We start from the raw sequence: 12,271 nt of genomic DNA, 5'->3' as shown, positions 1-12,271 counted from the left end.
GACGTGGGATTGTGGTGTTTGGTATTGCAGTGGTAGCTATGCAGTGGTGCATCAGTCCGGGCCACTACCGAGGAGCATGTTGTGTGAGAGCACAGCATCTTTTGATTCGACACTAGGCATATTAGTGTAGTGCATACCTTCTACCCCAGAACAACTGACAGCGGGCTGCACAGCGAGGGCCATCTGACTTGGTCGTTGCTGCGACAATGGTGGTGTGTGCTTGTCCCCACATCGACCAGACGGTAAGCTGTTCGGTAGGAGCCCTTGTGACACGTAGCAAAGATAGACCTCTTGCAATGTGTTGAACCAGAGTATGTTGTCGGTCTGGACTGTTTGTACAGTGCCTTCGAGTACATGTAGTACCGCTTGTACAAACTACTAATAGCAGCGGCTGGTGGTTAGTTGCCTGCATATGTAAAGCTCCACAAAGAACGGCCGAAGAAGGCTAAACAGCCGAGTAGAAGCCAAAGCCAATCAGAGGGATCCTTGTCGACGCATCCTGCCGAGTTGCCCGAAAGCTCGAGGCAACGGGCGTGGCTCGAAACGGAGACATCGCGAGACAAGAGGCTGGTTGAGGGCGGTTGACGAGGCAGTCGGTCGTCACAGTGGGCGCGAGTAGGGATGAAGGGTGTTCAACTTGATCAAGTTGTGCGCGCAACCGAGGACTTGACCAGCAGCTGCAAGATGCATTGCGTAAAGGCAACGGGCTGGGAGTGCAATTAGACTACTGTACGAACATCGATCACTTCGCTGCTGGTGCGCCTGTGGCGGTACGTCAAGGTAGAGCGTTCGTCAACCGTCGTTGGAGTGAATCGCAGCGGACGTGGGTGGACTCGTATGCGACGACCCGAATGCAGTGGGTGATGTGCCACAGCGGTCCTTCTCCGGCTTCTGACGTACGGTGTCGAACATACAGAGTATGGGGAGCGAACATGCAATACTATGAGTTCGTCATCACGATCACATCGAAATTCAGCGCCACGTTGAGAGCACAAAGCACCATGCTGCGCCTGGCCTTCTGGAAGACGTGGAGGAGAGCTTGCTCGTGCGCTTTGGCTGTAAACAGACGGCGATGCAGAGCCGGGGGATGCTAGAGTGAATGGTACCGCTGTGGGTAGCACAGTAGCAGCCCGCGGCGTGACAGTAGTCACAGTACATGCCTGGTTCGTGCCCAAATTTGTGGCAGCGACGACGGACGTGCTCCATGCTCCGTTTGTTGCCTCGGCCGGTGGCTCCGTGCCAAATCTCAATAATACAGAGAGCCGTTCTTTTAATAAAGGCAAGACGTTTCCAGCCGGTGCCAGCAGCTTCTCGGTTTCCTGCATTCTACCACGCGCCCAATATCCGTCTCGCCATAACCGTCATTGATCATCTTCGTCAGAGTTGCACCTTTCGACCGCCGACGCAAGAGCCAACCTTAGCGCGCCTGCCCCATTGGCCGCGCCAGCCCCCAGCACCAGCGCGCCCCAAGGATCTTTGAAGGACCGCGCCCAGCGAAGTAGCGAAGCAGCCCGCAGGCCCAATAACTCGACAGTCGTCACCGCAACTCAATCGCAGTGTTAGAGCGGCCATATAGCCCCCAACCGCCCCGCGAGCCTGCTGCGTGTATTGCTACTGGTCTCGTATTGAGCATCACCACTGCACAATATTCTACCAGCATACAGGCACCTTTGCTGCTCACACGCTCGCTGCAGCCCTCTGCACAGTCATCTGGAGCCGCGCCAAACGGTTGCAGACAGCCCGCCCGCCTGAAACCTAACTTAACTTTCCATTATTTCCTCCGACTCACCGTGAAGCTGGATTCCCACGAGACATCACCGCCACCCCTCTCCCACTCGCCGCGCGAATCCACCGCAGCGAGCACGCCCGTCACCACTCCCACCCAGCACACCGTCTCGCCACATTTTGGCCGTGCTACCAAGAACTCTCCCTCTCTCTCCTACGCCTGGCAGCGCAAGCCGCACGAGCTTGTGCCCAGCCGTGAGCCCGAATTCGACCTTCTTTTCGAAGACTCGGGCGACTGCAGCTTTCCGTTGTTCCCCGCAAGTCCAGCGCAGCACAGCAGCGTCTTGGGCAACATGGCACAGACCGCCACACCCATCGACATCCAGACGCCCCCGCGTTATGGCTCCAACTCGCCGCAGAATCAGACCTCGAATTTGACGTCGGCGCTGCGAGAAGCTGAGGCCAACCGCGACTTCAGCCAGACGCCCAACCAGCTCGACCCAAATGGCTTCCAGTTCCGCGATGGCCGCCCCAGCATGTCTGAGCGCCACGGCTCCATCAGCAACATGCTCGGTACCTCGTTCTACGGCAGCGGTGCTCGTCCCATCTCCATGAGGGATCGCGGGCGCCGCGAGAGCACCAACATGGGCAGCTTCAACGGTGGCATGAGCTGGGGCGGCGTTTCAGTTGGTTCTTGGATTCGCGATGAGTAAGTATCACCAATCTTCGCTACAACCCTAGCAACCCAGCAGCCCACCACTCCACAAAAGACGATCGTGCTAACGAACCTTGCAACAGCATCATGATGGCAGGCACCTCACCCGCACCCATGAACATGGGCCAGTCGCCGTCCTTCCACTCCTCCTCGTATCTCCCTAAGATGGAGGCAGCTTTCATGAAGGACTTTACCTGCTGTGGGCTCACATTGGCTTCATTGCACGACCTGCTCCAGCACTTCGAGGAGACACACGCCAACGCCCCCGCTGCTCGCAATTCGCAGCCTGCTCAGAACGGGCTACCACAAGCATCTGGCGCGCCTGCACCTTCAATCGCTCCTGGGCAGACACAGGGCGAGCCTGCGATGAACACACAGATGGGCTTCCACCCACGCTCAGGTTCGATGGGAGGGCAACGCCAGCGTTTGAACTCCATCAGCCGCTCCAACCTCTCAACTGTTCAGGACATGGACTCTTTGGACGACATGGACATGGACATGGACGGTTTTGACAGCCTGGCTCCTATTGAGGAGGCACCATTACAGTTCCCAGTTCAGCAGCCCCAGTTCGGCCAGCAACAAAATCAGCTACCACAGCTCAATGTCAACCTTGCCAACACGATGCAGAATCACCAGGGTCTGAGGACATCGACACCTTCAACACCATCAGCGTCCCAGCAGTTCAACTTCAACAACAACCCTACAGTTTCATCTGTAAATACGCCCACACTTGGCACGGTGCCTATGCAAAATCACAACCTGACCTCGCCCGAGTCGTCGCACCCTGGTACGCCAGCTGAGCTGGACATGGACTTCAACAACTTCAACCACATGATGGGCATGGATATGGGCATGAACGGCATGAACGGTATGAACATGAATTTCGGCAGCGGCAACTTTGGCATGTCTGCCTTCGATAACAACGGCACCATCGACCAGCCTGGCAAGCGACTCTTCAGCAAGCAAGGTGGCGGCCTGAACCAGGCTCAGCTGCAAGCGGCGCTCAAGAACTACCAGCTTGGTGGCAACGACCAGAGCGAGCTTGCACGGAGAATTCGCGAGCAGCAAATGCTCAACGGCGCAAGCATTCCTCAATTCCCCTTCCCTGAGGAAGTCAAGCCCTTTAGATGTCCAGTCATTGGCTGCGAGAAGGCCTACAAGAACCAGAACGGTCTCAAGTACCATAAGCAGCACGGTCACCAGAATCAGCAGCTCAAGGAGAATGATGACGGTACCTTCTCAATCGTCGACCCTCTCACTTCCATCCCGTACCCCGGTACTGTTGGCATGGAGAAGGAGAAGCCATACCGCTGCGAAGTATGTGGCAAGCGATATAAGAACCTCAACGGTCTAAAGTACCACCGTTCACACGCTCCTCACTGCAACCCTGAGCTTGCACTGCAAAAGCTTGGACTCGCTCCTAACATGCAGAGTCTTCAGAACTTGCAGAATGCCAACGTTGCAGGAGCTGGAATGGGTGGTATCGACCCGTCCATGTTCTAGAGCGCATGCGTCTTCTCTCGGTTGTTCACCTTCGCTTGTTCCTTCGTGCAGACGCTTTGCACCTTTACTTCCTAATACCCGATTGCGACGCACGAAGCGCCTTTCACGCATAGATTTGTCATTTACGTCACCGGAGCAGTGGCACTTTTCGACCACACAAAAGCTACGAGCGGTCTGCAGCCTCGCATCCTTGCATCCGCAAATGTAGCCTGGAATCCTTGGATACGTTGTCACGTCCTGTATACCGCATTTCGATCCCAGTACATCTGGTTCGAGCTTCATCTCCTTCAGCCAACCTAGTGTTGGTATGACGACTTGATGTGCATTAGAATGGTGTTCTGTCGGCCCCGTCTTTCTTTGTTTTTGCGGAATATCCAATTGTCTTGGGTTTCAATGGGCGATTATTAGATTTGGTTCACACGGCGTTTAATGGATTCTACAACAAAAGTTCTGAAACGGGGCTACGCCTGTATGCTGCTCCATGAGATACACCTGTTTCGTTTGGCTTTGGCAGGATAGTCTATAAATCTCAAAGTCTTCTCCCGGTCTCCTGTCTCAGGAGACGGTCGGCTTCCTAATACTACACTCTACGTATTAATCATTCTTCGCCTTGCACAACTCACTACGAACACGCTCACCGCTCAGCACTTGGCAACCTCGAACCTCCTTCCTACCGCGGGCGCGATCTCCAATCTCGACCTGCACTGCCATTACCAAAGCGGGAAGGACCTCAACTTGGTGAGACTACACCATGGACGGACTTAGAGACGTGCCCGAGAAGTTCATTTCCCGAAAGACAGCACATGACCTGCGATACAGCACACGAGTACAGCTTCCTGTGAGTAGCGCTACTAGTCCGATGCATCACTCTGACAATTTCCCTCCATGGAATTGCCTGGGCAACACCAACGTCCCCTCAACGATCACGAGGTTCGATGCTCACATGGAACCTTCAATGTTCGACAGGCCACCCCACACATGATTGCGTTACCAACCACCACTGACCACAAGGTCTCAATCCCTCCCGTACATCAACCACGATTCCGGAACCATCGCTCCTACAACTTCGCCACGTTGCGCCTCACTCGTTAATTGTTCAGGGTCTCTACAGGCCGTGCCCACGTGTTGGACCCGCACCTGCCAGAACCATGCTCCTGCATCTGTGAGCCGCGTTTCGTGCTGCGTGTCGTGCAGCGGGCTGGAGCACGGTTTGTGGTCGCGTGTCCCTTGCAGGCTATCGCATCCAACCAAGCGCTTCACTTACCACATCGAAACCGGGGTAGTAGCACTATAGTAGCGCTGCTTTTGCCGTGTTTGCCCGAGCGCACGGTTGGGCGCTCACGATGCACATGTAAACCACAACTACCGTTTACTTGGCACACTCACGATACCTAGGCATCTTCACGGGTGGCTGCGAGGTGGTTGGCAGAGCCGCATTCTTGGCACCAAACCGTGGATCACAGCGGCAGCAGGTCAAGAGAGGTTAGCACGACGGGAACGCAAAAGACTCGGGTGGGCTCGGTAATCAAAGTGCGGCGCTTCAAGACTGCCACTTCCACCAATCTGGAAGCCAAGGTCGTATGCCTTGTAGAACAAGCGTCTTGCTGGGATGGGTTCGAACGGATGAATGGCGCTTGGCATTATGGAAGACTTCGGTAGGGTAAATGGAAGCATGCACAGAAGATCACAGGCGGTGTGTTGGTGGACTGCCGTGACTGAATGCCTTTTTGTGATCATAAATGCGAACAGTCATGGATACGACTCAGGTCCAATTGGGAAGGAGATCATGCGCATTCAGGCATGGAGCTACGGGATTCTCCATGTGAGTGTTGAGATTTGCGTTCTTTGGGGCGGCATAGAACTCTGTGGGCGGAAGTGCTCTGCGTTGCATGTTGATTGGATGCCTTAGGCTGCCAGCTGCAAAGGCGCAAGTTCGCTCGAGACCTCCTTTGTTCTCAACTCCTTCAACATGATCTTGTGCGTCGTGTACATCCCCTGCATACACAATCTCAGCGTATTACTTGCTGTTGCAACATCAAGGTATTTGATGCTAGCTCACAACAAGCATTCGCACATACTCCTTCGGTACTTTCCCCTTGTGGCTGCTTACTAGCCGTGCCCCTCATGTCAATCTGACATCACATTTCACATCTCGTACGCTCTGTTCCTCTCAACAATACTCCGCTCCAAGCCACCTCCCATTACACCACGTTTCTTCCACGTTCTTCGTACAACCTCCCAACCCATCTGCCGTTCGATCCAGCAGTTCAGCGAGCCCACGCGCATCCCGCAGACAGCCGCTGAGCCTCAACATCGCCACAATCCGTGCCTCTCTATTCCGTCCAAACATCCAACAACCACGTGAACGTCACCCAATAAGTCTCGTTCCCCACAAGGTGTCCATTTGTCAATTCGAACTCAGCCACACGTGCGTCGCTGCCTGTATCGAGGTCCACACCCTAGTTCCTGCCATCCTCGTTTTCTAGAACATTTCTAGCGCCACTTCTCTCCTTTGTACCACTGGGAAGTCGTGACACTTCACTATGCCCAATATGGAGAACAGAGTACATCTCGTGCAGCGTGCTCCGGCGCCCTGGACGCTGAAGGCTGAGAGCTATATGCTGTTTCTAAAAATGAAGGATTTGCCAAGAGGTTTGTATGACCAGCTTGAAGGAGAATGGGAGGATGAGGGGTTGGGAGTGTTTGAGGGAGGGTTGGGTGCGTGCATGGTTGTTAGGTATATGGATACGCCTGTTGGTAGGTCATTTTTCGTTTCTTGTGATGCGACTGTTCTTTCCGTGGTATGGATATATTTGGTCTTTCTAAGTTCAGTGAACATTCGTATTTGGATGTCTCAATGTCTCGAAGCACTCTCATTCCATTCTGAACTTCATTCGCAAAGATGATGGTGCTTCAACAAGACCCTTGAAAAAGACAAATGACACACATCCGTCGAAGCCTGGAATGATAAGGCAAGATGCTCTCGATGTGTTGTGCTTGCTACAGTGTCCTGGTGATGCATTGCACAATCAGATGAGGGTAATGTACAGAAGGCCATAGCACTTCACATATCGGTGGATGCCTTCGCGATCTCAGGTGTCTCAACCACTCAACTTCTCCAGTCCAGTCATCTCAAAGGTTCTCGCATTTTCATCTGTAGCATGCTCTTATACTGGATGATATGTTGAGTCGTTGTGCTAAACCCTCCAGGTCCATACGACGAACTCATGCTCATCCCGGGCAATTTCAACGTCCCCCAACCCCCCTCCACTCCCCTCAAGATCCCCAAAAAAGCGCTTCGAATCGCACGCATATACGTCTCCCAACGCACCACAACCTACAATGGGCGCCTCAATTGGAACATCCCTAAGCATCTCGCCCGCTTCTCCTTCTCTGCACCCGTCACACCCCACGGCACCTCGCCACCCCAGGACCTCACTGTCAAGGTCTTCCCTCCAGGCACGCAAGATGGCGATGGCGTAAAGCCGTTCTTCGCATGCAAGCTCACGCCCTGGCGATGGGTGCCGCCCGTGCCGGTCAACATGGGATGGGTCCCGATTAGTATGATGCATGTACAGCCTCCTATCCCGGAGTCGGCAGGGCATAAGAGGGCTGTCGCTGCGGAGCTAGAGGATCGAGAGAGAGGATTAGTTATTGATCCGTACGATGTTAGTTCGAAGAATGAGGTTGCGGTTGCTGCGGGTACGGATAGCTGGTGTGCGTTTGATATCAATGGTAGGGTGCAGAGGGCGAGGGGATGCTGGGTTGAGGTTTTTAAGACGGGGGTGACAGACGAGGAGGAGAGGTATTGGCCGAAAGGGTTGAAACCGTGGAGTTTTGGTGGGTGGATGGAGGATGCGGTGTTGGAGATTGAGGAGCCGCTGGAGTGGAAACTGTAAGTGTATAAAGAACCCACATTCCATATTATCTTCCTTTATACCTCATTTGATCTAGCGTACTAAGAATTGCGCTGCTCTGAGCGAATTTACAGACTTCAGCGGGTTTTGGGATATCGGCTTCGATCAAGTGAAGTGAAGGGGTCGGTATTGTACAGCCCTCAGCGGTGTATCCATGTGCCAGGGTCCGTACTTCACCGTTCGTAGTGATCTCCATTTAGCTTTCGCAATCTTTCCCCCGTCTTCCCGCGTTCGCACATCAACATTTTCGTGACAAGGCAGCATAGCAGCGCAGCAGTCACGACGTGTACTAACCTTGCGCGACACACTGACATCCTCCAGCCCCGCCTTCCTCACGCAATTGACGCGACTATGGTGCTTTCTCCATATGGCGTCCGCTGGACGTTCAAGCTCATTTGCCGCAGCCTCAGAGGTCTCGCTGCCGGCTACACCAACAAATTCCAAAGCTTCTTCTCGAGTGCTGCTGCAGACGCGTCTGCATCCACCTCTCATGTTCAAGTCGAGATCGAGCCACTGAGGACCCCCACGATGCCGCATCCACGAGCTCTGAAAGCTCCTCCTCCAGCTTTTCAGCCATTGATAATGACCCAACTGCGCCTACAGAGGTCACAGAGATGAGCCTGTAGGCCTCCAACACATCGTATGGGCTCCTCCGCAACAAGCTCAAAGAGCTGTATACCTCCAGAGAGCGCGACCTGCCACTCAATGAGAGATGGGTGTTTCGAGGTGCCTGGCTTCTTCTCAACATAGCGACACAGTATTACGCTTCGAATCCGAGCTACGAAATCCTCAGAGGTGAATCTTTAAGGACAAGTGAAGCCCCTCTGCTCCTTGAAATGCCCCGTGAGTCCACACTTGATATCAAATAACCGCTGTTAAATCTTGTTAAAGAATACAGCCTCTCAAAACCCCTCGATCCTCATACTCTCGAGTCAGCCAGGTGCCTACAATGCCGTATACGAAGAGCAACGAAGACCCCATGCGCCGCGAATCTGCGTTCAGTTTCACTGCCCTCGAGCACGCACAGTGCCATGTAGCTACGAACTCATCTGCACTCCCTTCGCCTGCCCTCTTCTTGTATACTGTCTTTGCAGGAGCTACAGACCGAACGAAGACCGTTCAGGCTGCTGAATACCTCCTCGGTCACGTTAGGCCAGAGAAGGATGCTACTGCGATTCTTAAAGTAGTAGGCGATCCCACGAAGCGGCTTTCTGGCGACGAAGGTACCGAACTCCGAAACGCGCTTGGCCGTATGCTCTTCCCGGAGTACAATGCGCTTTGTTGACGACCGTTGACATCATACATGACGATTCTGATGCTTTTCTGCATCTGCAGCACCAACGCATCGCCAACTAGGCCCTACGCTTTCACAAACGATTGACGACTTTCTACACCATCTTACACCATTTATTGCGATCTTGTTCTCGGCTTTGTACGTTCGAATTTATGTAACGACGTCTTTGGGTATTCGGCTACATCTACCAATCACATGCGCCTTCGGAAAGGGTGTTGTCGAGAAAAAGTGGTTCGGTAGCGGCCGATACCGCATTGCAACACTTTTCCGTCGCTTGGTGCACTCGAAGAGGGCAACTCCGCGGTTTTACGCCCTTCGTACTTTGTAGGGAAGCTTGTGACTGCATAAGTCCTGTTGGTCGTCAGCTTTTATATGCGGAAAACCTCTGCAGGCTGACAGCTTGATCGCGTATTCCCTCTAGTGGGAACCTCGAGCGGCACGGCTGAAAGCGTTGGTCATATTTAACCCACACCCCCCTCCCTATCTTCTGCGTCCTGCAACACAAAACCCCTCGGGGACTACAGCGATTGGGATACCATACCTCTCGGGGAGGACGTTCAAGGATATAAGGATCCGAACGAGCGCGCAGCAAATTGCGACAGATTCGCAGCAAACATCGTCACCGATATCAACCACTTTTTCTCAAAAAGGCGAACTTCTTCAATCCGTCAATTTTTGTTCTTGCAACTACGCCTCAACCACTCTGAATGAGCGGAGAACGCAAAGGCAGCACGCCAGGACCAATTTCAGACAATCACCAACTCGAATCTGTCAACTCTTACCCAGCCGCTGATTTTACTATCCCATCAGCCGACACACTCCCAAAATGCCGCAGTGCCCGAACTCGCTCTGTCGATGCCCCGGTACAGGAGAAGTTGAAGCAGAATGAAGGTCATCCTGCCGCCTCTTTAGACGAAGAGAATCAATCCGTAACCTCTGAGGATGAAGTCACCTACCCTGAAGGTGGTTGGGAAGCCTGGCTTTGCATCCTGGGCTCCTTCATGGGCCTTGTTGCAGCCCTGGGTATGATGAACTCAGTCGGAGTTTTCCACAGCTACCTTGCCGAGCATCAGCTCCAAGGCTACAGCGAAAGCACGATCTCTTGGATCTTCTCCATGTACATCTTCCTTTCGTTCTTCTGCGGACTCCAGATCGGACCCATCTTTGATGCACACGGCCCAAGACTGCTAGTGCTTGCTGGAAGCGTCTTGCTGTGTTTGTCCATGTTCCTTCTTGGTATCTGCACACAGTACTGGCATTTCTTTCTAGTCTTTGGAGTCCTTGGGGGTCTCGGTACGAGTCTGATCTTCACTCCTGCGTTTGCGGCTGCCAGTCACTTCTTCCTTGTAAAGAGAGGCAACGCGACAGGTATCGCCGCTGCTGGAGGATCTCTTGGAGGTGTCATCTTCCCATTGGCTCTGCAACAACTGTTCCCCAAAGTCGGCTTCGAATGGGCTACGCGCATCATTGCGTTCATCGATGTTTTCTGCTGCATCATCGCTTGCCTTCTCATCAAGTCTCGACTGCCTCCCAAACCCGGACAGTCTGTCCTACCCGACTTCCGCATCTTCCGCGACAAGTCGTACTTCTTGCTCACAATTGCCATCTTCCTAATGGAGTGGGCGCTCTTTGTACCTATCACGTACCTCACAACTTTCGCGTCCTCGAGCGGAGCCATGACCGAGGCGTTCTCATACCAGCTCATCGCCATCTTCAACGCAGGAAGTTGCCTCGGACGATGGGTCCCAGGTCTCCTAGCGGACAAACTGGGCCGCTTCAACTGCATGATCGGAGCTCTTGCTATCTGCGGAGCAACATCATTGACCTTCTGGCTTCCGGCTGCGATACTCACACCTGCCACATCCGACACTGCATCGACCATCAAGGTACTCTCAATCGTGTACGCCGTGATCTTTGGCTTCGCGTCTGGATCCAATATCTCTCTGACGCCGGTGTGCGTTGGACAGCTTTGCGACACGAGCCAATATGGTCGCTACTATGCGACCTGTTACACTGTTGTATCTTTCAGTACGCTTACTGGTATTCCGATCGCTGGTAGTATCCTTGGGCAGACTCCTGGCGGTGCTTACTGGGGTGTGGTCATTTGGACTATCATTTGCTACGTTATCTCGTCGGGCCTCTTCATGTGGAGCCGTGGTATGCACGTTGGCTGGAAGTTGGTCAAGTTCTAGATGAGGAGATCTATGTTTGAAAGGATGAAAAGATTTTTGTATACCTTCAGGCTTTCGTATTGTACGAGAGTCAAGGTGGACTGTTGGAGAAGGAGACAAAGGATGATACTGTTCAGTTCTTGTCATATATTGTGCTCTGCGCAGAGCGACTTTCTCTAGTAAACGCGCTTTTACAAGTATCATGTTCGTGTTCAAACATCGAACGTGATGCCAGTAGTTCGACGACCTCCAGCCTGCTCTTCCAGTACTGGAGAGAATGTTAACAGAAACTTTTATCGAAACATACCACCTTTCAATTCTCTCGCATCCTCACTCCTCCTACTCAGACGGCCCAACCGTCTCATCCCGACACGCATTTCCCTTCGCCGCCTCCTCCGCTCTCTCCTCATCAAATCCCATCCCCTATACCGCCCTCGAGAACACCACAAAACTCTCATCTATCCTAATCCCCAACGTCTCATTCCTCCCAACAAGCCCACGCTGCGCCCTTCTAAACCTCGTCACAGCACCGCTGCCATCGCACAGCCAGAACCTCAGCATTGCTTAGGGAAGGCGTTGGGAAGGCGTTGGGCCAGGTGGTATTGGGGAGGAATTGGGTTGTGACGAGGAACCGGGTGAATAGGAGGGCGAATGATAGAGCAGACAAGATAGTGAGAGATGGGACAGCAGTGTTCAAGTTGATTGATTCATGATAGCCAAAGCAGAGTACATTTATACGCGTCTACCTCCACTTCCCAAGTTGCTACTTAGACGCCCGCCGCGATCCGGTCCGACACAACATGCCATCTGGTATGGGTGCCTGTCTTCTAGGTGTCTCGGTACCTTGGCTCGGACGCTTCGTGGCTTAGACTTCGACGATCGAGCTTGAAGAAACATACGCGTGCTCCGGACTTGTACAGTGTTGACGGACGAACTTGTACAATCA

General features: G+C 53.3%; 5 protein-coding genes across 5 annotated transcripts; 4 read left to right on the top strand and 1 right to left on the bottom strand.

The window, feature by feature from the left end:
• Positions 1–4: 4 nt before the first annotated feature.
• On the bottom strand, positions 5–565 carry BU25DRAFT_199781 (uncharacterized protein). Its single transcript, XM_033701089.1, has one exon. The coding sequence runs from the start codon at positions 410–412 to the stop codon at positions 122–124; it is 291 nt and encodes a 96-aa protein (XP_033557182.1). The 5' UTR covers positions 413–565; the 3' UTR covers positions 5–121.
• Positions 566–932: 367 nt separating this feature from the next.
• Positions 933–3,943, top strand: BU25DRAFT_462380 (uncharacterized protein; the record flags this gene model as incomplete). Its single annotated transcript, XM_033710518.1, has 3 exons — positions 933–1,058; positions 1,695–2,434; positions 2,524–3,943. 3 exons carry the CDS (start codon positions 933–935, stop codon positions 3,941–3,943), a joined length of 2,286 nt encoding a protein of 761 aa, XP_033557181.1.
• Positions 3,944–6,603: 2,660 nt separating this feature from the next.
• BU25DRAFT_414753 (uncharacterized protein) lies at positions 6,604–8,013 on the top strand. The gene is made up of 2 exons (XM_033707376.1): positions 6,604–6,700; positions 7,154–8,013. Exons 1-2 carry the CDS (start codon positions 6,685–6,687, stop codon positions 7,840–7,842), a joined length of 705 nt encoding a protein of 234 aa, XP_033557180.1. The 5' UTR covers positions 6,604–6,684; the 3' UTR covers positions 7,843–8,013.
• Positions 8,014–8,489: 476 nt separating this feature from the next.
• On the top strand, positions 8,490–9,145 carry BU25DRAFT_351121 (uncharacterized protein; the record flags this gene model as incomplete). The annotated part of the gene is made up of 2 exons (XM_033703342.1): positions 8,490–8,707; positions 8,752–9,145. Coding segments are annotated over 2 exons (612 nt in total), but the record flags the coding sequence as incomplete, so codon positions are not given.
• A 350-nt stretch (positions 9,146–9,495) lies between these two features.
• On the top strand, positions 9,496–11,628 carry BU25DRAFT_414752 (MFS monocarboxylate transporter-like protein). The gene has a single exon (XM_033707375.1). The coding sequence runs from the start codon at positions 9,862–9,864 to the stop codon at positions 11,344–11,346; it is 1,485 nt and encodes a 494-aa protein (XP_033557178.1). The 5' UTR covers positions 9,496–9,861; the 3' UTR covers positions 11,347–11,628.
• The last annotated feature ends 643 nt before the right edge of the window (positions 11,629–12,271 follow it).

The sequence above is a fragment of the Macroventuria anomochaeta genome, assembly GCF_010093625.1.
Source record: "Macroventuria anomochaeta strain CBS 525.71 unplaced genomic scaffold BU25scaffold_40, whole genome shotgun sequence".
In the NCBI taxonomy this organism is placed as follows: domain Eukaryota; kingdom Fungi; phylum Ascomycota; class Dothideomycetes; order Pleosporales; family Didymellaceae; genus Macroventuria; species Macroventuria anomochaeta.
Note: the sequence above shows the minus strand (reverse complement) of the source record. Positions and strands in the feature narration are given on the sequence as shown.